The sequence below is a fragment of the Mus musculus genome, chromosome 3 (genome assembly GCF_000001635.26).
Source record: "Mus musculus strain C57BL/6J chromosome 3, GRCm38.p6 C57BL/6J".
Classification (NCBI taxonomy): Eukaryota; Metazoa; Chordata; class Mammalia; order Rodentia; family Muridae; genus Mus; species Mus musculus.
In genome coordinates, this window is record NC_000069.6 from 84154253 (window position 1) to 84177837 (window position 23585).

The 23585-nt window shown below is 42.6% G+C and overlaps 2 protein-coding genes and 1 pseudogene across 23 annotated transcripts in view; 1 reads left to right on the top strand and 2 right to left on the bottom strand.

Annotated features, from left to right (window-relative positions):
* The window catches only part of Mnd1 (meiotic nuclear divisions 1), a 67866-nt gene extending 66320 nt beyond the window's left edge, over window positions 1–1546 (bottom strand). Inside the window, exon 1 of one of the 2 annotated variants that reach the window (XM_006502262.4) lies at window positions 1410–1546. In XM_006502262.4, the coding sequence (XP_006502325.1) occupies window positions 1410–1412 (3 nt within the window). In that variant the 5' untranslated portion in view covers window positions 1413–1546. The remainder of the gene's footprint in view (window positions 1–1409) is intronic. The other variant, NM_029797.3, reaches the window with a different exon arrangement.
* A 4640-nt stretch (window positions 1547–6186) lies between these two features.
* Trim2 (tripartite motif-containing 2) overlaps window positions 6187–23585 on the bottom strand; it is a 147914-nt gene continuing 130515 nt past the window's right edge. For 11 of the 20 annotated variants that reach the window (XM_017319814.2, XM_017319813.2, XM_030252918.1 and 8 more), the window contains 5 exons: window positions 23380–23547; window positions 18513–18681; window positions 17208–17278; window positions 13400–13540; window positions 6187–10997 (listed from right to left, as the gene is read on the bottom strand). In XM_017319814.2, the coding sequence (XP_017175303.1) occupies window positions 10845–10997; window positions 13400–13540; window positions 17208–17278; window positions 18513–18681; window positions 23380–23547 (702 nt within the window). In that variant the 3' untranslated portion in view covers window positions 6187–10844. Of the gene's footprint in view, window positions 10998–13399; window positions 13541–17207; window positions 17279–18500; window positions 18682–23379; window positions 23548–23585 lie in introns of all 20 variants that reach the window. The other 9 variants (XM_011240301.3, XM_011240298.3, XM_011240302.2 and 6 more) reach the window with 1 other exon arrangement.
* On the top strand, window positions 20386–20941 carry Gm6525 (predicted pseudogene 6525; annotated as a pseudogene). Its single transcript, NR_036654.1, has one exon. The product of NR_036654.1 is annotated as a predicted pseudogene 6525 (transcript).

Here is a 23585-nt window from a genome sequence, read left to right on the forward strand (position 1 = left end):
AGAGGCAGGCGGATCTGAGTTCAAAGCCAGCCTGGTCTACAGAGTGAGTTCCAGGACAGCCAGAGCTATACAGAGAAACCCTGTCTCGAAAAAACCAAAAAAAAAAAAAAAAAAAAAAAAAGAAAAGAAAAAGAAAAGAAAAAGAAAAGAAAGTCCTCAAAACTGGGGAGGGGTATTTCCTTGTGGTAAAACACAGATGCCTTCAGATTATGAAGGAGACGCAAAGCCATCTGGGGATTACAGGCCTACGTTTGTAATTGTTTACCTGCCAAAGCAAGCCAAATCGAAATAGTAATTCACATTCGGAAAGAGGTCAAAAGTTTAACTTTGACCAGACTAACAGTGAACTTTTTCCTGCTCATATATAAAACTAATAGCAATACCTGCGTGAAGAGTTAAGAGCCATTAAATCCCTTTGGCAGTAGGCAACTGCCCTATAAAGAGGGTTAAATAAGAGGGTGAGGCCGGCACATCAATAATTCCTAGTTCCTTTTAGTCGGGTACTTAAATTCTACAAAGAGAAACATGATAACACCAAACACTGGTAACACTGTTGTTTTGAATCTGGTCCTGGGCTCCTTGGGCCATTGCATGCCCAGGTGGCCCGTCTGTTAGTTTAACCACAAAGAAGCCGTTATCAGTTATAATTACAGCTGGGCAATTTTTTTTTTTTCAAATAAATGCCCAACGACCTGATCCTTGTCCACCCTGTGTGACGACCAAAATTAACTAAATTAAGATATTAAAATCTGGGGTCACTCTAGCGACTCGTTGATACTCTGTCGCCAAAAGTGGAAAGAATGACACAAAACTTTGAAGGTAGTTGAAAAAAAAAAACGATCCAAAGGGCAGAGAGTCATTAAGTCCGAATAGACAACGGCGATTGGTAGTAAACCAGGATTGGCCCGCAGAGAGCAGGGTGGGGTGGGGGGTGGGGGAGGCTGGGGTGGGGGGTGGGGCGTCCTACCCTGCCCTTAAAGGCGGGGGTGCGGGGTGGGGTGGGGGTGTCACTGCCATGATCTAAAGGCGGAGTGATCTGGGCGGCTCCTGTTAGCATACTAAGTACAGTGGTGGGGTGCAGCTGAAAAAGGGGAGCGCCGTGCCAAGCAAGTAAAAGGCCCCGGGTTCTAATTCCAGGAGAACCGAAGGGCACTGAACACTTCAGTGGCCAACTCCGCAGCGCGTGCGCCCTGGGGTTCTCGGTCGGGAGCCGCGGATCGGTCCAACTTGCGGGGCTTCTGGATTCGGTTCTAGAACGCTCCGGTTCGGAACCAGGGCGGCGCAGGCCGCCATCAGGGCTCGGGCGCAGCAGTGGGCGCGGGGCCAACCTCACAAGGCCTGGCCAGGCACAACCCCTGCTGCCGCGGCCCCGAAGCCCAGAGGTGCGCGCGTCGGAGCCTCGCTCTTACCATGCTGCGCGAGGCGGCCTCCCTGTTTGAGTCTGGCGCCAACAACCGCGTGGGGTGGGAAGGACCGGAGGAAGTGCAGGGGAGATGCAACGACCCCTGGCGGCCCTGGTAGGACTGCGGGACCCGAGGGAGGAGCCGAGCCTGGGCGGGGCTTGAGAAGATGGGCAGGGCGGTGAGGGGCGCGGCCTGAAATAATGGGCAGGTCCAGTAGGGGAGGAGCCTGAGATGGGCAGGGCCGGACTGAGACCAGATGGACCAGTCTGGGTTGGGCAGCCTGTAGGCAGAAAGGAAAAGTTGGGGCCTGGCGTGGGAGCTGGAGCAGGGAAGGCTTCTGTTCCCTTCCCGTGCCTCTGGGGTTGCAGAGTTGCTTACTACTTAAGTGTTCAATGTAGCTTTTAGTTTTCTTTTTAAAAGGCAACTTTTGAGTCTTCGCTTTTAAGTGTGTTCTTTTAGCTTAAAAAAAAAAATATGGGGCTTTGGCTGCAAGAAACGAGTACATTTAGAAAAGAAATTCTTTTTCTATTTTATTTTATTTTTGTCTTATTTAATTTTATTATTTGGCTTTTTTGGGACAAGGTTTCTCCGTGTAGCCTTGGCTGCCCTGGAGCTCTCTCTGTAAACCAAGCTGGCCTCGAACTCAGTGATTTGCTTGCTGCTGCTCCCTAAATGCTGGGATTAAAGGCGAGCACCAACCTCTAGCCTTAAAAAGTCCTCTGATACAGAGCGGTGAGAGTGTACAGAGTAGTGCAGGTGTTCTGCATTACAAATGAAACGTAAATATTCTAGTGCTGCTGACTGTCAGACCTTAATAAAGAGTATGTGGGAGCTTTCTAAATTATTTCTTGCAACTACTAGTGAATCTGTCTCTCAAAGTTTCACTAAAACCTTTATTTTATAAGATAGGATAAACGTGATTAGCAAAAATCATCCAAAGCATTTACAAAGGAGAGCAATAGTCGGGGATGGGGGTGAGTATGTATCCAAACCTGCTTGCCATGCTCATACCCTGACAACAGGCATATAGCAGAGATGTTCCTGTCAATTATGTGACACAGAGTTTTCATCACATCCACTTTATTAACGCTTTTCTAGAGTTCTTAATTTGCTCTTTATCACAGTTACTTTTTTAAGTTTTTTTTTCAATCCTAGGTTTTCAGGACAGGGCTTCCTGACAGCAAGTCTCTCTCTCTCTCTCTCTCTCTCTCTCTCTCTCTCTCTCTCTCTCTCTCTCTCTCTCCCTTCCCCCTCCTCCTCTTCCTATGTTATTATTATTATTACAATAAAAATAAGTTTATCCAATCAAGTAACAACTATACAAATGCAAGCAATTTTAGTCATTTTCTTTTTGGTCAACCTATATTAGACCTGAAATCTTTACTGAAAGTTCCCAGGTGATGGTGAAGTGTGGTTGGTTGCTCATCTATGCACATAATTTATGTGTTTTAAAGACTGAGGTCAAAGCACAGAGTCAGTCAAATACTTGAGCAAAAAGTCAACCAATTAGAGCTTCTGTTGTACGGTGAACAGACCAGCTGAGAAGTAAAATGAGCTGTGTCAGTCCCTAGAGGCGTGTGGGCTTATGGAAAGAAACAATCTGAGTGCTGTGTGCTCAGCAGGGTGGGTTAGCCGGGGAACCTTGTCTCTAGAAGGCAAGCAGTTTGCTTTATAATCATCTCGCAAATACCTTTTAAATCCATGCTTTAAAGGAACTGGAATCATTCCTAGCTACTTAAAATACAAACTCTTATGAATGAGCCACAAACATCTTTCCCCAACCTTTCAGACTGTGAGCTCTGAGTCTTGTATGCCGTGGGAGGGAATAGCTGAACAGTTAACTACTTTAAAAGCAAGAGTTTCATCTGCAGAAGATGAGAGGTATCATCTTGTCAAAGATGGGGAACCTTCAGAGCTAACTAGCAGGCTACAATCTGGCAGTCTGTCATATTTCAGCCAAACAGGCCCCAGCCAGTTCTCAGACGGAGTGATGTTTCCTTTCTCTTCTCAGTGGTGTTCTTGTCCCCTATGTGGGTGGGTCTGATTTTGTTCCCGATCATTCTGACAGCTAGCATGCCCACACACTTACTCTTGTTTACCTGGTGTCCCCAATCCCCAGGATGTCACCTGTCAATGATGGCTTCCAACCACTCAGCAGCTGGTGGTGCTGGAAGAATGTTGCCATGCTAGTGGAACAGTGGCTGGGGGGACTGGGACCCCAGTGACTCCAGAGTCTACTAGGCTTCTCCCACTCTAGCTTCTAGCACCCCTAGTAGTCTAGAATCTCCTGGAAGCAAGATCCAGGGTCTCTTTGACTCTACTTCCCCAGGGCTGCGGTCACAAACACACCACCATGTCCAACACTTCATATACATTTTCGGGATGGAATTCAGGTCTTCACACCAACAAAGCAAGCCCTTTACTGAGCTGTAAGTGGTGGAGTGAATAGGTATGGCTCCCATCAACCCTGTGACTGAATGCTTGGCCCATAGGGAGTTGCACTATTTTGTGGATGTGGTCTTGTTGGAGGAAGTGTGTCACTATGGAGGTGGGCTTTGAAGTCTCATACATGTTCAAGCTACATCTAGTGTGACACATAGTCTTTTCCTGCTGCCTCCAGCTCAAGATGTAGAACTCTCAGCTTCTTCTCCAGCACTATGTCTGCCATGATGAGAGTGTACTATAAACCTCTGAAACTGTAAGCCAGACCCAGTTAAATATTTTCCTTCACAAGAATTGCCACTGAGCAGTGGTGGTACATGACTTTAATCCCAGTACTTGGGAGGTAGAGGCAGGTGGATTTCTGAGTTCGAGGCCAGCCTGGTCTATAGAGTGAGTTCCAGGACAGCCAGAGCTACACAGAGAAACCCTGTCTTGAAAAAAAACCCAAAAACTAAAAACAATACAAGAATTGCTGTGGTGGTGTTGTTACAATAGCAACCCTATTTAAGACACTGTTTCTCCAGGCCCCTTTCTACGAAAAAGGGGCCCAGTGTTTTCAATTCACACCAGACCCCATAGATCACGTAGCTGACGTTGTATTCATTTATCTCAAGCCCATAGAATAGGGAGTCGATGTTATTGTTGTTGGTTTAAGTGCTGGAATGAACTTAGGGCTTTTGCTATCCTCTAGCAAGTAGAATAATATCTGGGCATTCTTCTGGTCATGGTACATAATTGATTTCTCCAACAACAAAAATAACCAATTAAAGCTGAATCAGAAGTATAAAGGCAGGTAGGTTTATTGAGAGGCAGCTCTTGGGTAAGTTCACTGATCTCACAGGTGGAGATCAGGGAAGTCATGAGCCCAGCCTAAAGCCAGGGGATTTTTATGGATTTTTGAGTGTGGGGTGATGACATATGAGCTAGGGGCTGGGATTGTGGCCAGATAAGGTAAAGAAGTAGCCAGACCTTCAGAGATGGAGAGATGACATGTTGCCGGGAATTTTCTCTTTGTGGGAAGGATTGGGGAAAGAAGAGCAAATGAGGTTTCTCAGCTTGTCCAGGGGATGAGCAGGGGTTCAACCAAGCAGTATACTTGCAAGTGTTTAAGTGTAACAGCACTCATAACACTGCTTAGTACAAGTTTATTTCATCCATTGGACCGTAAGCTCCTGGGTGATACAGGTTTCATTGTTCATCATCGAAGCCCTTCCACTTAGCAGAAATTCTAGCCTGCTGTGCATGCTTACACTACAGGATGCGTGTGTGGTAGAGTGGTCCAAAACTCAATGTCTCTCTGCCTGCCCTGCCTGTCTCCTCACTTCTGCAAGGACAAACTGAATCCTGCTCCTCTGGATAGAGATGCCGCTGGCTTCACGAGAGATGTAATCCGAGTGAACATCTGAGGTATCAGATGATGGGAGCCGCTCCTCTCTAAATCTTATAGACTCTAGAGAGCCCATGATGGCAATGGTTCATACCTGGAGAAGAGGAAAAGTGAAAGGTGGGAAGCAGGAGGCCCAGTGCAAGCTCGGGGCCAGCCTGAGCTACATAAGAAACAACAATAATTTTAAAAAAGTGAAAAACAAAGATGGGAATTGATAAAAATAAATATTATTACAGTCAGTAGCCAGAAATGTCAATTTGGGTCTTTATTCTCATTTCTGTTGTTTTATCTCTCTGTGTAAGGCTAACTCTAACCCTCTCTTTCAGAGTTCCAGTCTGTTCTGAAGTAGAAAACATGACATGAGCATGACAGCTCAGATATGGCACAGGGAGACACTGTTTGAGAGGTGTTTTCTTGAATTTGAGGACTGTGGTAACAAGTTTCTTTAAGAAGAATAGACACACACACTTACCATCAAGCTACCAGACACTGAACTCCCAGAGGACCGTTTGACCTATTCTCTAGATGGTTCTGTGGCTTGAAGTACATATCTGGCCATTTGATATAATACAGAATAATACAGAATTCTTTACCATGATGAACTCTGTGTCACTATATTCTTGATCCAAGAAGTACTAGTTGTAGTGAGGTCCCTCTTGGGTCCCTGCCCCTAGTAGTGTCTGCCATGGCCAGCAGAAGGCCATCTGATCTTGAAATCCATTGAGGATTACAAGTAAGCACACTGCCCATTGTGTCAAGGTTTCCCCAACTCCTGTTTCAGACACATCTAACAACTAGCAAGTGGTGAGCAGCACAACCCACAGAAATGGCACTCAGGTTCTCTTCTCCACTCCAAACAGTTGCGTCAAGGCATTGCAATCTTCCATATGTTCTAGCGCGATAGTTCCCACTCCCCTTCACACAGGGGGCAATCTGTTGAATAAACACTCAGTCTGCAGGTGGAGAGAACAAGCTTTATTATAATGATCTGAGACTTTTGTGCATGGTAACGATATACACTCGAGTCTTGTTTCTCCTGTGTTTCAAGACAGAATTAATTTAAAGTTTTATAGACTAAAGCATCCAAAATACTGTGGTACGGATGTAGCTACGAACATACAAACACACTGATGCACGGCGTCCGTTCTTCTATTTAAACAGGCAGTCAGCATTTCAATTCATAAAAGAACATATGAGGAGGCTATATCATTATCAATGGCAGAAAACACAAGACCAGTGGTCTGTACACAAAATGTATGAGACAGATGTGTCAAGGTGGAATGTACAAAATCTTCAAAGAAACGAAAAGGGAACAAACAACCCCCATTCTCGTAGGCAGCCTCCGATGGCTGCAGTCAGGAATGGTGAGAAAGAACGTTAGCAGAGGGTACTGTGTTGATAGCACAACGTCCCACGTTATAAAGCAAAAGCATGAGGTTAAGGCTGTGTTGCTTTCAAAAGTTAATGGAAGTGCTGTACATTCATTGGAACAACATAGCTGATTATTAATCTCTTCTAGAATACTAATGAATCGCATCCATACATTCTCCACAAACAGACCACACAATCAACTACCACACAGTTCATTAGAAAGTGTTTTTGAAGATTAGCGTCATGATTTGTAGCTTACTGTCATTTGAAACAAAACCAAAAAAAAAAGTATTTATTTATACCAAACAAATATTTAATGGGCACTTAGTTTCCTTTATGGCAATACTAGATTCCTAGTTATCAAAAATATTAAAATAATTGTAAAATTTTAAACACCCTGCAACATTTACATAAAGTAACAGTATTAGGACTTTTGATTTTAAGGGAAATTAGAAAGGTTTGCATCAGGCAGCTTCAATGCTATCCTACTTGGAAAAAGGTCTTGTTTTAAAAGCATTCACCAAAAACAGAAATTCCTCTTCCCTGTTCAGAAGCTGGTGAACAGAGAGGGTGATCTACAGTTCAAATGCATAGAGAGACTTTTCCCATTTGATGTGACCTACAGATGGCCTGATGTTGATCTGATCTCTCCAATTTCCTCCGTAGGTATTACCAAAGCATTTATGCTAACCCTTTAGAGCGAGGCTCCATATACCTGGTTACGTCCCGCTATTCCAGTTCATTCCCCGTGAGGACATACATACCCTGTACATGTAGTGGGAGCAGATGTGCAACAGCTGCATGGACCAGGGGTGCTTATTGCCTCAAATTTTGTCAAGTTTAGGAAACTCGGGGGCTTATTTGGTTACAGAGACTAAAGTTTCATCAAAATCTTACACATCATTTAAACACCAGCAAACAGTCATAACAACTTTCTAATTGTGTGTTTCTGGATAGTCAAAGTGACTCCCTACCACCCTGTGTCCAGCAAGGGAGGTTTATGGCGGGAGAAGACACACTATCGTTAACCTATAAAACCTAACTGCTTGTCCTTAGTGCCCAAGGGAAAGCTGAACGCTTACTTTCTCAGTGCTACGTATCATGAATGTGTGACGGGTTCTATACACTCAACGAAGATCAATTGGACAGTAACAGTAGCCTAGAACAAAAAAAGCCACTTATTGTAATAATCCTTCTCAGTTTACCAGAAACCATTCTGACCAAATGAGACAAAATTCCATTTAGACCTTGTCTATTTATATCTTAGTAGCAGCACTCCACCCCCAACCCCCAATTCGCTTACCACAAAGAAATACAGTGAACACACACAGGTACCCAGGTGTAGAATGTAGTGTTTCTTGCAGTGCCCACAGCAGGTGCTTTAGTAGCCAATGGTGGAACAGGTCTAAATTAAATTACCCTTTCATTCCAGTTCATACCAATATTTGTGTGTTAAGAAAAAAAAATTTGTGTTATTTCTTATTGAGCTATCAAGCCTGACATGATATTTTATATGTGCAGCTGATTCATTTACGAATTAATTTCTCAGTTCACAAATATCTCAACATTGTACAAAATGAGAACTCATTTGGTAAATTCATTTTCAAAATAAGAGTTGCAACGTGGAGGTGTGGCTCAGTTGCAGAGCCCTGATTCCATCTCCAGCACCACAAAACAAAGAACCAACCAACCAACCAAAAACAGCCCATGGCAGCCTCTTTAAAAAATGTTTTCTGGCCGGGCAGTGGTGGCACACGCCATTAATCCCAGCACTTGGGAGTCAGAGGCAGGTGGATTTCTGCATTCGAGGCCAACCTGGTCTACAGAGTGAGTTCCAAGACAGCCAGGGCTACATTGAGAAACCCCGTCTTGGAAAACAAAAAACAAAAACAAAATTTCTACTTTTACATTTTTAATTTCTACAATTAATTTACTCATTTTTTTTTAAAAAAAGCTTTCTTTTAAGTAGCCCAGAAACAGAAACAGTCCTGCAGGCAGACTATTAAAGCACAACGATGTCTCCTTTCCAGAGTATAAGCTGTACAAGGGCAGAGATGCCTTTCTCTTCTAAGCATCCCTCTGGTCCCAGTGCCTAGATGCATTCCTGGCCCCTGGTCGGAAGCCTGGAGGGAGAAACACTGACATTCATACTGAGGGTTGGGCTGCAGGCTCTGCCCGACTGTAGGGCTCTTGCTGAATATCTCTGAGGCCGTGAGTACCATCCCCAGCACCAAGAAAAAAAAATTACAACCAAAATATCAAAGACTTATTTCATGATATTCAGAAGCAGTCTTACCTTATCGTTCTAAAATTGGTATTAAATTTTATGTCTAGTAAAGACAGGCTTGTGTATTTTAAAACCCCACAGAACTAAAATAATAATAAGCTAAATACCAATGTAAATCTTCTGAAAATAAAGTTTTTCCACCCAGATGTTGATTTGGGCATAATGAATTAAATAGACCACTGGAAGTAGCCAGATTTCCCTTCTAAATTTTTTTAAAAAATTTATGTCAAGAACATTTGAATTTTAAGATAATAAGCCATAAACATCATCATTTGTATCTAAGGGAAGATGTCTTTTACAGTAGATATCTAAGGTGCTTTCGGTGAATGACATCACAGCGTCATCATCAAACATGCAAAGCACAACATTCCTATTTGGTAGAACTGAGTAGAAAATCAGTGGAAAGAGAACACATCTTAGTTTACAGTATCCATGACAGGTAATGTTTCTCAAATGCATTTATACCTAAATGAAAGGTAACTCAAACTCAATGTTATAAAGACTTCTTTCTTTCTTTCTCTCTTTCTCTTTCTTTCTTTCTTTCTTTCTTTCTTTCTTTCTTTCTTTCTTTCTTTCTTTCTTCCTCCCCTTCTTCCTTTTTTTCTTCCTTTCTTTCTTTTTTTTCTTGAACACAAAGAAGGTAATTTGACTGGAAGCCAGACATCACCATCATGCCAGGAAATGGCAGCACAGAAAGCTGCTGTGGGGCTCACTCTCCAGGGACGGCTTCAGACTGCAACAGGCAGGGAATGTACTGAAGGATGGCTGGACAATGCTTCTGTCTTTCAGAGTGCTGCCTATTCCCGCACACCAAGGACTCAGCTATATATTTATATATATATATATATGTATAATACATTCTATCTTACCCTAACCATGTATACTTGCCCCCTTAATGCCTCTACTACTCATTAGACAATGATAAATAACCACAACATGCCCTTACCTGTAATGCTCAACAGAACTTTGGTAACACTTGCTCTCTAAGGGGAAATCATGAATCAATCACATGCCTTTGGTTGACACCATCCATCCTCCAAAGGGCTGCTTATGGCTCTCTGTCCTAGGACACTGGCGTCTGACTACATGTGCTGACGTTTTGCAGGAGGTAAAGCTTTCGCTTTCGTGATGTGGAAGAGGAAAGACACATGAACGCATGGCACATGAATGTGACTTCTCTTGATTCCATTCCAGTGTGTTGATCTGAAGCTAGTAACCAAAGAGTCCCCTTGCTTTTGCTACGTGCCTTCCAAAGCATCGGGAATTTCAGGTTTTCCTGAAAATATATTTCATTTTCTGATGCAAGGTGAGCAGAAATGAGAAGGTGAAGAGAACACATGGAAACGATCTTTGATCAAACCCAGGAAATTTGGGGAATTTGCATTGATTCTGATGGGCTCAACTCAGGGCCTGAGTTGAACTGAAAGGATCTTGCAAGACAGCCTTGGATTTTTCTAAGGTAATTTATATGTGGTTGTTGATAAGCAAAAACATGTCACCAGAATAATAACACCTACTGTAAAAGTGAGGTTAGAAGGTCCCTTGGGTCTTGTGATCGAAGTTAAATAAAATAGGCAACTACAAGTTTTGTTCTTGGAAGCTCTATGCAAAGGCTATCATTCATTCACCAGTCAACAGATACGCTAATTCTTTTTAACGTCTGATTTGCAAAATTAGTTTAACTACAGAAATCCCTGTCCTATGAGCCATAGTTCATGGGTGTAAAACTTCGCAGTTTGTATAGATTCAGTAGAAGAAGATTCTTTTTAAATCCTAAAAGTGAATTACGGAAATTGGATAGACAGTTTTTAAAGAAATGGTTACATTCAGAAATAACCTTGGGAAGTTCACCGAAGATTCTTCCTAGTATGAAAAGTCCTATCGTAGTCTGGTCCCACCTTGAGAACTCCATTCCAGTTTCTAGTGCAAGACCTCAGTACAGAGCTGTCCACTGTTACTGTAAGTACCGGTAGACCTTGAAACAGTGGTTTCCGGAGTCTGCAACCACAACATGGCCATCTGAAGTGAGAGCCAGGCCCTGGGGGCCATAGAGCGGGTCAGCAGATGTGTTGATATAGGACAAAAATGATCCACTCCCATCAAAAACCTGCATAGACATAAGACCAGAGCATCAGGGAAGTTACATATGCAGAAGGACATGCATTTAAAATAAGGAACGCATGTCAGGATCCTTCTGAGCTTGCTCAGGCTGCTGCTGTGCACACAGAGTATTGATGGTTAACCTTGGTTGTTGATCTAGTTGGTTCTAGAAACAATGATGAGATGGGTTCTAGAAACATCCATAAGTATGTCTCCTAAAAACATGACCTGGAGGGGAAAGAGGTGACTCTCCCTCGGTGTGGGCAGAACCTCCTTGTTGTGGCCCAGGCCTAAGGAGATCTGGGAGAGAAGTTGCTGCTTTTGGCCTACTGCTTTCTGTCCCGGCTGGTGGGTGCATCTGCCTTGTTGGTGCATCTGCCACCACTGCTATCCTCATTTGCTGACACTGGAACCCAGCTTCTGTAACCTTCCAGGACAGGCTGAAGACCTGAGGTTCTCTCGAAATCCTCTAGGGCAGTGATTCTCAACCCCTTTGGCAAACCCCTATCTTCAAAAGTATATTACAAGCAGTTACAATAGCAAAGCTACAGTTGTGAAATGGCAACAATAATAATTTTATAGCTGGGGTCACTGCAACATGAGGAACCGTCTTAAAGGGTCCCAGCATTAGGAAGGTTGAGAACTACTGCTCAGGGCCTAGAGTCTAGCCCTTAAACTGCCATGTGGGGACTGCTGAGGCAGAGGCATGGTGGGCTGAGAAGCTCCCAGTGTCTCGGCCTTTTCAGCATACAGAGGACGATGGTTGGACTCACCAGCCTGAGTCATGGAAGCCAATCTAATAGCTGTTTTGTGACATGCATTCAGTCTGTTCTGTCCCAGTGAGGACCCTAGCACAGCACCCTTGTCTCCATTTCCACCTGTTTTGTTTCCTCTCCTGCTCTCTCCATGACTAGATCACTGACGTAGAACTTGTTGGCTGCCGTGTCTTATCTTACTATGGCTGTGCCAAGACAAAACAGATTTCATTTTTCCTTGTCGAAGTCTATAGTTCAATGTGCCCATCTGGATAGGCAACTGCTTCTTTTATGGTCCATGTGATTCTGCTGTGATGAAATTCAGAGACACAAACCCTGACTCATAACACTTTCTCCTTTACAAGTTCCCAGGCTGGGTTCCTTCTAACCATTTTGTTTAGCCCACGTGGGGTTTGAGAAATAATGTAAGTAGGTGGATGCCATGAGGCCACACAATATAAACAGCATCCACGGGCCTTTGGAGCTCGCCTGCCTCCTGCCTTCTAAAGTACCCTCCTACCGACTACAGTGAGACTATGGGTAGAGATCTTTTGAGACAGGGTCTCACATAGTCAGGCTAGCCCCAAACTTGTTATGTAGTCAACCCTAAATGGCTGTTGATCTTTCTGTCTCTACTTCCCAAGTGCTGGGATCACATGTCTGTGCAACCATGCCCAGCTTACACGGTACTGGGGATTGAACTCAGAACCTTATACATACTAGAGGAGCAGTATACCAACTGAGCTACTACACGTATCTTCATCCCAGAACGTCTCTATGAATACAGAAGTCAGAGTAATTAAGATATATAGTATATACTTATATTATATATAATTGTATAGCATATAATATAGATGATAGATCTTATATACATGGGAAATATATACATAAGAGAAATATATATGTGGAAAGTAAAATCATTACACTGATAGTCTCAATTATTTTCTTGATTATACAGGGAGTTCATAGTCAACTTGGGCTATATAGACTATGTCTTAAAGAAATGAAAAAATACACAAAATTAAATATGTGTAGTATAACCATCTATAAGGCTTGAAGTCAGTCAAGCTGGACTTGAACTTTCTACATAGATGAAGACAACCTGAATTACTTATCTTTCTTTTTCTACTTCCCCATGTACTGGGGGTATGGGCAAGTGTCACCATATCAGGTTTTGGATGTTTGCTAACTGGCACATGAAATGAAAAGATGTCATGGTCACAATGAACATAAACAACAGTGTGGAGTGTCTGGGACAACTGTAATGAGACACGAGTGTGCGTGTCTCTCTCTCTCTGTGTGTGTGTGTGTGTGTGTGTGTGTGTGTGTGTGTGTGTGGTTTTTCTTAGTGACAATCATAATTTGCCCGTACTCACAATTAAGAAAACTTGATTCTTCACTTTGAGATGAGTAAAACACCCACGTAGTACCTTTTTGTTCAACGGCTACGTTGAATCCCAGCCATGGGCCCTTTAGGGGTCTGAAGAGAACAATATTCAAACCAAAAAAGGTACCTTTCCTGTTTGGGTGTTTGGTCCTTCATGTGAGGTTATCTACGGTTTAATGACTTAACCAGAAGGAGAAGCATCCTGGGTTCTAGGATGGGCACCTTCAATCCCCCCTGCTGACACGCTCCTGAGAAGAGCTGGTGTACCTGGATCCTGCTGTTCCCCCAGTCAGCCACAATGATGTTCCCATTTGAGTCCACGGCCACACCTGTTGGTGCATTAAACTGCCCATTTCCTTCTCCATTGGAGCCAAACTTCAACATGAATTCTCCTTCCTGATTAAATACCTGTATGAAATATTGAAAAACTTTTATTTAAAAATAGCTGACCCAGCTACATTGCTTTTTTCTTAAATAGCTGTCAAAGCAAGTTATTTATAATGAGACCTGTGACTTGAGAAAAGACTGAGGAAAGTCGTCTATATACTAGCCTCCTGTAGCTTGTGGTTCCCAAAGCCTATGCAATCTCATTTATTATTTATTAAATTACTCTTCTTTTTCTGCCATTTACAACTGGTTACTACATACTTGGGGTTTTTTTTTTATAAATTACAAAATACAATATGCTATAAGATATTCTGAATAAAACTTAAACTATTTATTTTAAAACACTAAATATTATCTTCAAATAAGTAGCTTTATTTACTAAATAAATAAAAATTCAAAAATGGGCACTATGTCTCTAGCAGATGGGTTGTCATTCAGTTTGGATTAGGTTTTTGTTAGACCAAATATTCAGGGTTTATTACCATTTTTACTATATCAACATAACAAGAACAAGAAGACTCATACTTAGGATTATAGGCATTATGTGTGTCAACAAGGGCGTGAACAAACCATGTTCATGGGTGAAGAATAGCAGGGGCTGTTTTATTTCCCTCAGAGGGTGCTATAGCTAAATAGTGAGTTTATAACCCCAAAGGCTTTCACTACTAGAACCAACTGAGGCTGTTCCAAGTGAGGGATGAACAGAGCTCTTAAGGAGATGGTCTCTCATGCCTGGCATGACTGATCGATCAGTTACTGTGGTTTACTAAATATTTGTATAATTGTGATACACGATACAAATATAGGTTACAGGTTTTGGAATGAAAATTTTAATGACAATGTTAAATTCATTCAATGTATCTAATGAGGCTATAGGGAACAATTGTATCTTGATGCTTCAGATGATACTTAATAGCTCTGAAATGTTCTTGGGATGTTATTTTACATATCCATTATGACGCTGCTTAAATGTATGGAAGTACTAACTAACAAATCAAGAAGTGTTGCAGTCAGGGCAGCCTTTAGAGTAAAGGTTGCTCATGTGTGGACCTCAGAGAGGTCACAGCTTTGAGCACCGATCTGATTTGAGGATGGCCTCAGGTCCTTTGAGTCCTTTCTGGCACCTTAGAAAGAAGCACAGGCAGTTCTCACTAATACATTAGGTTATGAATGCCTTGATGCAGGCTGGGAAGGCAGCGGGCACACTTTGCCTAGCCTGTATGAAACCTTGAGTTTCATCGTCAGCAATAAGAAAAAAGAGGGAAGGGAAAGGAAAAGGGAAGAGAGGGGAAGGAATGAGGGAGAGAGAAGGGGAAGGAAAAAGAGGAAGAATTTGAAAGGCTTCCTGAATTCTAGTCACATAGCCACTTATACGCAACAATGTAACTTCAGAGACCAGCGAGCATGTGTGGGGCTGGTAAGGACGCTGTTACCCTGAGCTCCTTCTGTAGTAATTCCTGCACATGATCCTTTTGGTGGTCCTTGCTTACTTGTTCACCCAGTGTAATTTACTCGGCTTAAGTACATCTCCTTCACATTGGAATTAAAACACAGACTTTGCTTTATTTTTGTTGTTCATGGGAGAGGGTCTTGATGTAGCCTAGGCTGCTTCCAGTTCCTGATCCTCCTGCCCCCTGCCAGCACCTCTGCTTTTTGCCTTGCAAGTGCTGGGAATCACAGGCATGCCCCCCAGTACCCCCTCGCTTAGTCAACTTGTGGTGAAAGCAAAAGGAAAGCCGTTCCTCTGCCCAGCTGCAGCTTTACTCAGTTTCCTGCAACTGCGGCAGGAAAGGAGTGGAAAGTTCCAGAAGTCACAGTTTCAGATCACAGCTACAGCAGGATGCCACCGTTATACTTGTTCTGATGTATAATTAGTCATCACTGTTCATTGCTGCTGTGGTTTGGATCTGAAATGTCTTCATAGGTTCATGTGCTGAAGGTTCAGTCCCAAATGCTGGGATATTCAGAGGTGAGCTTTCTAGGAAGCGAGTGGATCCTAAGGCTCTGACCTCATCAATGGATCTAATGCACTGATGGGGTCATCACTGAATGGACCAGTAGGAGGCAGCAGAAGCTGAAGGCGATCTAGCCTATCTAGAGGTGGTAGGTCACAGACGGGAGGACTCAGAGGGTATAACTTAGCCCTAGCTGTGCCTCACTTTCTTTTAGTCTCTGCAAGTCATTAGGACTGAAGCTCTGAGACCATGAACCAAAATAAACGTTTGCTCCTTGACGTTGTTATTCTCTGGTATCGGATCACAGCAGCAGAAAGCTGACACAATGGTTCCCTTTATCATATTTATGAATTAAACTGTATCATAAGTGTGCATACACAGGAAAGTAAAACCCAGAGTATCTGTAGAATCCCAGACTAATAAATGCCCCCCCCAAAACACTGCTAAAACAATAAAACCATTTTTTAAAAAACCTATAGTAGACTACTTACTAACTCTGACTTATAGATATCATATTTATTAAGCAAGAAATCACTTGAATTTAGAGTTACTGCTAACTGCTGTGTCATGGGGAAAAAAAAACTCATGCATACCATACAACAGCTGTCACAGAGGAAAAAAACAAAGCAAATGCTATCATTTCTTTAAGATGAAAAGTGAGCTTAAAGAGTTGAAATAATCTCTAGATTCTGAAACCATCACTTCTAGAACTTTGATAATCACAAACATTTTATATTTTCTGCATCTCACCTAATGCTATTGACTTAAACAGTTCTCAGATGAAGACAATCTAAGAGCTGAAATCGTTTTTATAGCTTTGCTTTTTATACTTGTATGGAGTTGTTTAATAATGTTGGTGCAACAGATCGAGCCTGGCCCCTGGTACATGCTAAGCCCATACTGTATTATTGTGGTGGTGTGAAGATGTTTGGCCCGTGGGAAGTGGCACCATTAGGAAGTGTAGCCTTGTTAGAGGAAGTGTGTCGCTGTGGGGGTGGATTCGAGGCTCCTAAGTACAGGAAGGACAGTCTTCTTCAGGCTGCCTTTGGATCAGCTCATAGAACTCTCAGCTCCTCCTGCACCATGCCTGCCTGGATGCTGCCATGCTCCTACCTTGATTATAATGGACTCAACCTCTGAACCTGTAAGCCAGCCCCAATTAAATGTTCTCTTTTATAAGAGTTGCCTTGGTTATGATGTCTGTTCACAGCAGTAAAATCCTAACTAAGACTATCATTGAGTTGCAGCCCCCAGCCCTCAGGAAATCCTCCTCCTTCTAGAAACATACACACTTCTGTCACTTCTGTCTCTATGTCCAAGCAACTGTTTTACAAATCTTTAAATCATTCTCATCATCTCAGTTTCCAATTAAGAAACTGATGTCCATCATATTTTATCTCCAAGTATGTAAGTCCATATTAAAACCTTCATGTTTGCCAGGCGTGGTGGCGCACACCTTTAATCCCAGCACTTGGGAGGCAGAGGCAGGTGAATTTCTGTGTTCGAGGCCAGCCTGGTCTACAGAGTGAGTTCCAGGACAGCCAGGGCTACACAGAGAAACCCTGTCTCGAAAAACCAAAAAAAAAAAGTTCATGTTTAAGCTGAAGCCAGATCCCCATAGGTTTACTCCATTCCGTTCCGAGTGTCTGTACAGTGCTGTACATTATTTACAACTAGACAATTTCTCCGTACAAGGAGTGCAGAGTTAACAACAGTCCGAGTACTAACAGTACCTTGACAGAGTGATTATGGAAATCTGTAATGATGATCTCATTATTGCTATTCACAGCTGCAAAGTGGGGACCTGCAATAAAATGGAGGAGAAACACGTGAGGGCTCCGACAGCAAACACGATGACAAGCACAGCAGTTGCTGCAGCACAAGACAAGGCTAACACACCGACCTAATTAAGGAAGGACAGAGAACCCGAGCCCCAGTCCATGAACCATCACTTGGCCAGACTTCTAGCTCCTGATAAACTGGATCCAGCACGTTTCTCAGCTGTCTGCTCTGACCTCGCCCCACCAAGCCTTAGAAGTGGCAGTCCTAAGAAAATAGGATGAGCAGGAAGCGCCAGCAACTCTTCTCGCTCTGCCCCTCCGTAAGCCATACCCACCACCCCTGACCGCAGCACGCTTTTGCTACGTATGGAAGTAAAGCAGTGCTCTAATAATCAAAAGAAAACTATTGGCATTCTCTGCTCTGGGAAAGAGCTTCTAAAATATAACTTTTCTTCTGGGAAAAAAACCTGCATTTTATAATATTGAGTGACTATTCAGAATCTGGGCCAGACAAAGAAGGAGAGAATGAACACAAAGAAAAATGATGCCAGCTAAACTTGAAATAGTGCCAAGCATCCTTTGGAAAGAAAAATCAATGGACTGTGCTCAGCCTTTTCTTGCAGATGTGCACAACCAACAAAAGCTTGTGATTGCAAAGTTGCAAGATGCAAAGTTAAAAAAAAAAAAAGAAAGAAAGAAAGAAAGAGAGAAAGAAGACTGTCTTTGCTGCTCTTAGCAAATACTTACACTCCTGCCCTCTTACAGTAACCTACAAAGGTAAAACAGCCCCCATCCAGAGGCTTGTGAAAGAAAACTGCAGCCATGGAAAAACTGCAGCTCACTGATCTTCAAACACTTGTGGGTTGTTTGTTTGTTTGTTTGTTTTTGGTAAATATTTTATTTTAAGATGTATTATTTCACTGAATACAAATATTTAAAAATCCATTGTCTGCAGTGTGAGCAGCCATCGGTAGAAACCATTTAAAGGCCGCACTTTCAACTGAACCTTCTCAGGACAACTGAGAAGTGTCTTCATTGCTTGCTTCATTGCCGCTTCTGCTCTGGCTCCACCCCCAGCACGCCTACTGCTCTGGCTCCACCCCTGGCACGCCCCCTGCTCTGGCCCCACCCCTCGTACGCCCCCTAAAGATGGCACGCACACTGGGGGACTGGGCACCTTCAACATGCTCAGACATCATGCAAATGTGAGCAGAAGAAGCACAAAGAAGGGAGTTCACATATTACCATCGAGTGTACCTGCAAACTGCCTGTCCCCGTTTCCTCGGCTACCAAACCTGGTGACTATTTTCCCGTTGGGCTGGAAGATAAACACACAGCACGCCTTGTTGTCCACCACAATAATGTGCCCATTGCGGTCCACAGAAACTCCTTTGGGCCCCATCAGTTTTCCTGATCCAATTTTTGTCTGTTAGAAGCAAGTACAGAAATATACATCAAAGTTCAAAGCATTCCAGAAACCAACCTGAAGCTAGTTAGTTGTCTTAGGAAAACATTGGCTGAAATGTTATCTCTGTCCCAGAAAAATGGCTCTACCATATTCAGCATCTGCTACAGACATTTATATAAAAGCTTTATTTTTAAGGCATTTGCCACCAAATTTGGACCACAGTGCCCTTCTAAACAGACACTTGATGAAAGAGTACAAGGTCTAGAGAGAGATCTTGCTCCTGCCTGTCACTTGCTTTGAGCACACCGGAAACTACATTTCATACTCAGCACTAAAATCCTGGGCAAACTGGAGTTCCGGGAAGAAACGCTAGACACCAGACTCTGTAGCCTAGGAAGTGGAGCGTCAGTGGTGGCAAAAGGAATGTTTACCTTTTATTTTATACTTTTCACGTATTTTTAAAGCCTATTTGTATGAGCTTTTAAATTAAAAACTAATCCCCACTAATTACGTTTCATACATTCTGCTATGAAGCCCTCTCCTACCATATTAGCACTGGCAGATAGAAATCTGTGAGCTACAGATATACATTTTAATTTTTTAGAGTTATTTATATTACTTTATGTGCATGAGTATTTTGCCTATGTGTATGTCTGGGTATCATGTGTGTGCTTGGTGAACTTAGAGGTCGGAAGAAGACATCGAATCCCCTGGAACTGGAATTACAGATGGTTGTGAGCTACAAACGTGGGTGCTGGCTTCTCTACAAAATCAACAAAAGCTTCATCCACTGGACAATCTCTCCAACCTCCCACATATGTACTCTTCATTTCCTAATGCAGATGGAGTTTCTCCAAGTAGAACTTCTTGTGTGACTCTTTATTCTTTTAAGTCTACAAATGACGGAGATTCAGGTGTGATTGCCTTCAAGCAGAGAGACACAATTACATAGAAAGGGAAACATCTTGTCTTAGGCCAGGGAATCTCTTGTGCAAGTTTGATTCTGATGCTGCAATGAAGCCCACGGATCAAAGAGGCTCTAACATAATGGCATGTAAGGAAATCGCTAACCTCTTTCAAGTCTAAAAGGAAGGTATCACGAGAGATCAAAAGGAGAGCTGGCGCTCCGCTCATTAACCGCCTAATACACTACTACTTAACGTTACAAACATCAGTAGTTACTCAGAATGACTCAACCATATGATACCAAGTGGATAATTATCTAGAATGAAAACAGAAGCCAAAGGATTATCTTAGTTCTACTACAGGATGCCCGGATGCCGGCTAGGGCAGATCTACAAGCACAACTTAAAGCTGAAAAACAATGTTGCTTTCTCCCTCCACTATTGTGTCCACTTCAGAAGCACTGAATTCTACAAAGTGAAATAAGAAGCCACACATTTGGCCTCACCGTGTTACCCCCACTATCTTAGACTAGTAAGAAACATATTTCAGATATGTTGGAGACAGTTAAACAAGAGCATTTAACTCAACAAACAGCTTTCATGCTGAAGAGGGAAACGTTGAGACATTTTAGAATAGTAGCCATAAAGGTCGCCATGTTTGTGTTTCATATGTATATGGTTTTTTTTTTTAATTTTAATGTTTTTCTGATTACAAAAGGTTCCCAGCTGGTCTGGAAGATATAAGCCATGAGGGAAGATGAAAGGGAAGACATAAAAGGAGGCAGGGGAGGATGACTACTCGACTACACACCAGATGTCTATAAAAAACGGTAGTAAAGATGCTACACATCTGAGATGGTCAGGAGCAAGTATAAAGACCATGTTGGATCTCCTATAAACTTCCATTGCTGCTCTAGCATCTCTCTTTCCAAGCTGATAGTGCTCCTGCGAACATGGTGAACGTGCCTAAGACCCGCCAGACATTCTGCAAGAAATGTGGGAAGCACCAATCCCACAAGGTGACACAGTATAAGAAGGGCAAGGACTCTTTGTATGCCCAGGGAAAGCGGCGCTATGACAGGAAACAGAGTGGCTATGGTGGGCAGACTAAGCCTATTTTCCGCAAAAAGGCTAAAACTACAAAGAAAATTGTGCTGAGACTAGAGAGCGTAGAGCCCAACTGCAGATCTAAGAGGATGCTGGCTAGGAAGAGATGCGAGCATTTTGAATTGGGAGGCGACAAGAAGAGAAAGGGCCAAGTGATCCAGTTCTAAGCCGATTTTGTTATGAAGACAATAAAATCTTGACCATTCAACCCCTTTGATTACAATTGTTCTTTTGGGAGGGAATAAATTAAAAGCTTTCAGAAATTATATATATATATAAAAAAAGACCATGTTGGGGTAAAAGAGAAGTCAGCTGCACTGTTGCGTTCACTGTCTCATTAAAAGAGCAAAGCAGCAATCTTCTGATACTCAATTGTAGCCTGCACACCTGGGTGAACTTTTTACAGTACTCGAGTGCTCTCATATGCTCTTTTTACCTTAATGGGGTCTAACCAACATCTATCCTAACGAGGTTCTTGCTGCAACAGGCAATATCCTTCTCCATCCTCTGGGGGGCAGGAGTGCTCCAAGGTCTTTGCACTCCACAGTGTCTACAGCACTTGTGACCAACAGAGCCCAACTTTAGGATTTCAGTTCTTCCAAGTATTTATTATGTGTATGGAACTATCAAGTCATGAGTGTAAAATATGTCATTCAGGGAGCCATTCTCTCTCTCAGCTAGCAAACTCTTGCTCAATATGCAAAAGCTGCTTGCTGTTGTATTTGCTCCCAAAGGTACAGATGGCTAATTTTTTTTTTTTTTTTTTTTTTTTGGCCAAAGTCTAAGACAAGCATAAGCAGGTTGTCTCCAAACTAGAGTTCTTCTAGAGGACAGCAAACAGTTTTTCTCCGTGTTCCTACCAGAGTTGTCACGGTTGGGTGTTGGAAGATACAGAACATGAGAGCTTCCTGTACCTGTGGCCGTTATATGGAGCTGTCAGGTTCTAGCGGAACAAAAAGATGCACTATCACACTGTTAAAGGAGACAGCCCTTTATTTTCTTAGATTGAAAAGGTACTGCCTCACATAAAGCAAGGGCTCTAATCTGAGAGTAAAAAAAAAAAAAAATGTAAAACCCATCTCATCTCATAAATGCCATCTTGTAAATACCATGAGGTAACCATGACAACCTAAAGCCTTCCAGTGCCTTCGATCAATGAGAAAGGTTCCAGAATGAATTAGGAAAACACACCCCAAACCCTCAGAGAAGGAAGTAATGTGGTGGCAACTAAACACCTTCATTCAGCCATGAAGCCCAAGTCTCAGCTGCTCACACAAACTTTATGTTATGCAAATGATCACAAGAGGCATGGAGAAAAACATTTCTTAGATGAGGCCCATGTAAAAATTCAGAAATAAATTTCATTTAATTTGTACTCAAATCCTGTGAGATAGATGTTTTTAAACACCGAATTTTAAATACTCAGAGAAATGATGGGATTTTCCCAAAGACCAAAAGTTAGTAAAGCCCAGAAGTAGGATTCCAGGAGTCGATCTGAGTTAACATTCATGTTGTCGAATAAATCAGAAGCCTTCGGTAGGCTGGGCGAAGAACAGCATGATCATAGTGCATGTGGTCTTCCAAAAGACCTTTGACCCAGTCAGTGCCTCATAGGCCTGTGAGTAACGGTGACTCTTTGGTAAGACCTGACAGGAGAATCCCCTGGGCTCCTCTCGTCCCTGATAACTTGGGAAGAAGCAGAAGCTGTCACGGTTGGATCTTGAATCTACACAAAGTCCCGGATGCCAAAGGCCTAGTCCTCACTGCCACTGGGAGGCCGTAGGGTCCCGCGGAAGAAAGGGAGGTCACAGGGGCACAGCCCTAAAGGAGGCTGTGGGACTCTCTTCACTTCCTGCTTGCTCTGCTTTCCTAAGCCATGGGCTCAGTGGTTCCCTCTACCCTGTGCTTCCCTTTGCCACAGAACCAAAGCACAAGGGCCAAGTGGCTGTGGACTGAAGCCTTCAACGTTGTCTCCTGACAGAATCCCGGAGTATAGGTGAACTGGCTTTGTCCCTATCTAACCGGCCTCCATTTTCTTTTCCTTCTTAGTTCTATGTGACATTCATTAATGTTGCCTTTCCAAGTTATAGCAAATAATTTACAACCAATTTAAAAGCTCTTGTGCCTCAGGCCTTTCCCTCAGTATGCCTGTGTATGCTTTAAATGTAGGAAATGTGCACTATAATGCTGTTTCTCCCAGGCTTTCCACCCCATCACAGGCTGAGCAAGTAACAAAACCTTGTGACAGTCTGCAAATTAACTTGGGAATAACAAATTGCCTCTTTATAACCCTTTGCAAGAGTTTTTTTTTTTTTTTTTTTTTTTTTTTTTTTTTTTTTTACTCAAATTAAGGCAATCAATATCGTTTCCTGATAAGCGAGATTTTTGAAGCAAACAAGCTTTATGAAATAAATGACACTTATATATGCATGTATGTGCATGCATGTATGTGTATATGTATATACATGTATGTGTGCATATGCATAGGTATGTTTACACATGTATATGTACCTATATGTGTCCATATGTGTATGAGAGAGAGAACAAGTTTATAAAATTATCACAGTTTAATAAAACTGAAATTGATGACCCTATATGAAGAATTATAAAATAATGGCTTAGATTTAAACCAAGAAAAATATAATTTAATGTCATATTTCTTGCTTTTTCTACTACTTGGTGGCCAAATTGTAGTCACTCTTACCTTAAACTTCCCATCATTGGAGAAAATGCTAACCCACTTGTTGTCATAATCTGCAATGATGATGTCCCCACTGGGGTGCACCGCTACCCCCGTGGGCCGCTGGAGCTGTCCGGGTGATCGTCCTCGGATGCCGAAACGACTTTTGAACTGTCCATCATTGGAAAAGATCTGTACAACAAATGTACATCCATTAGAACCTGAACTAA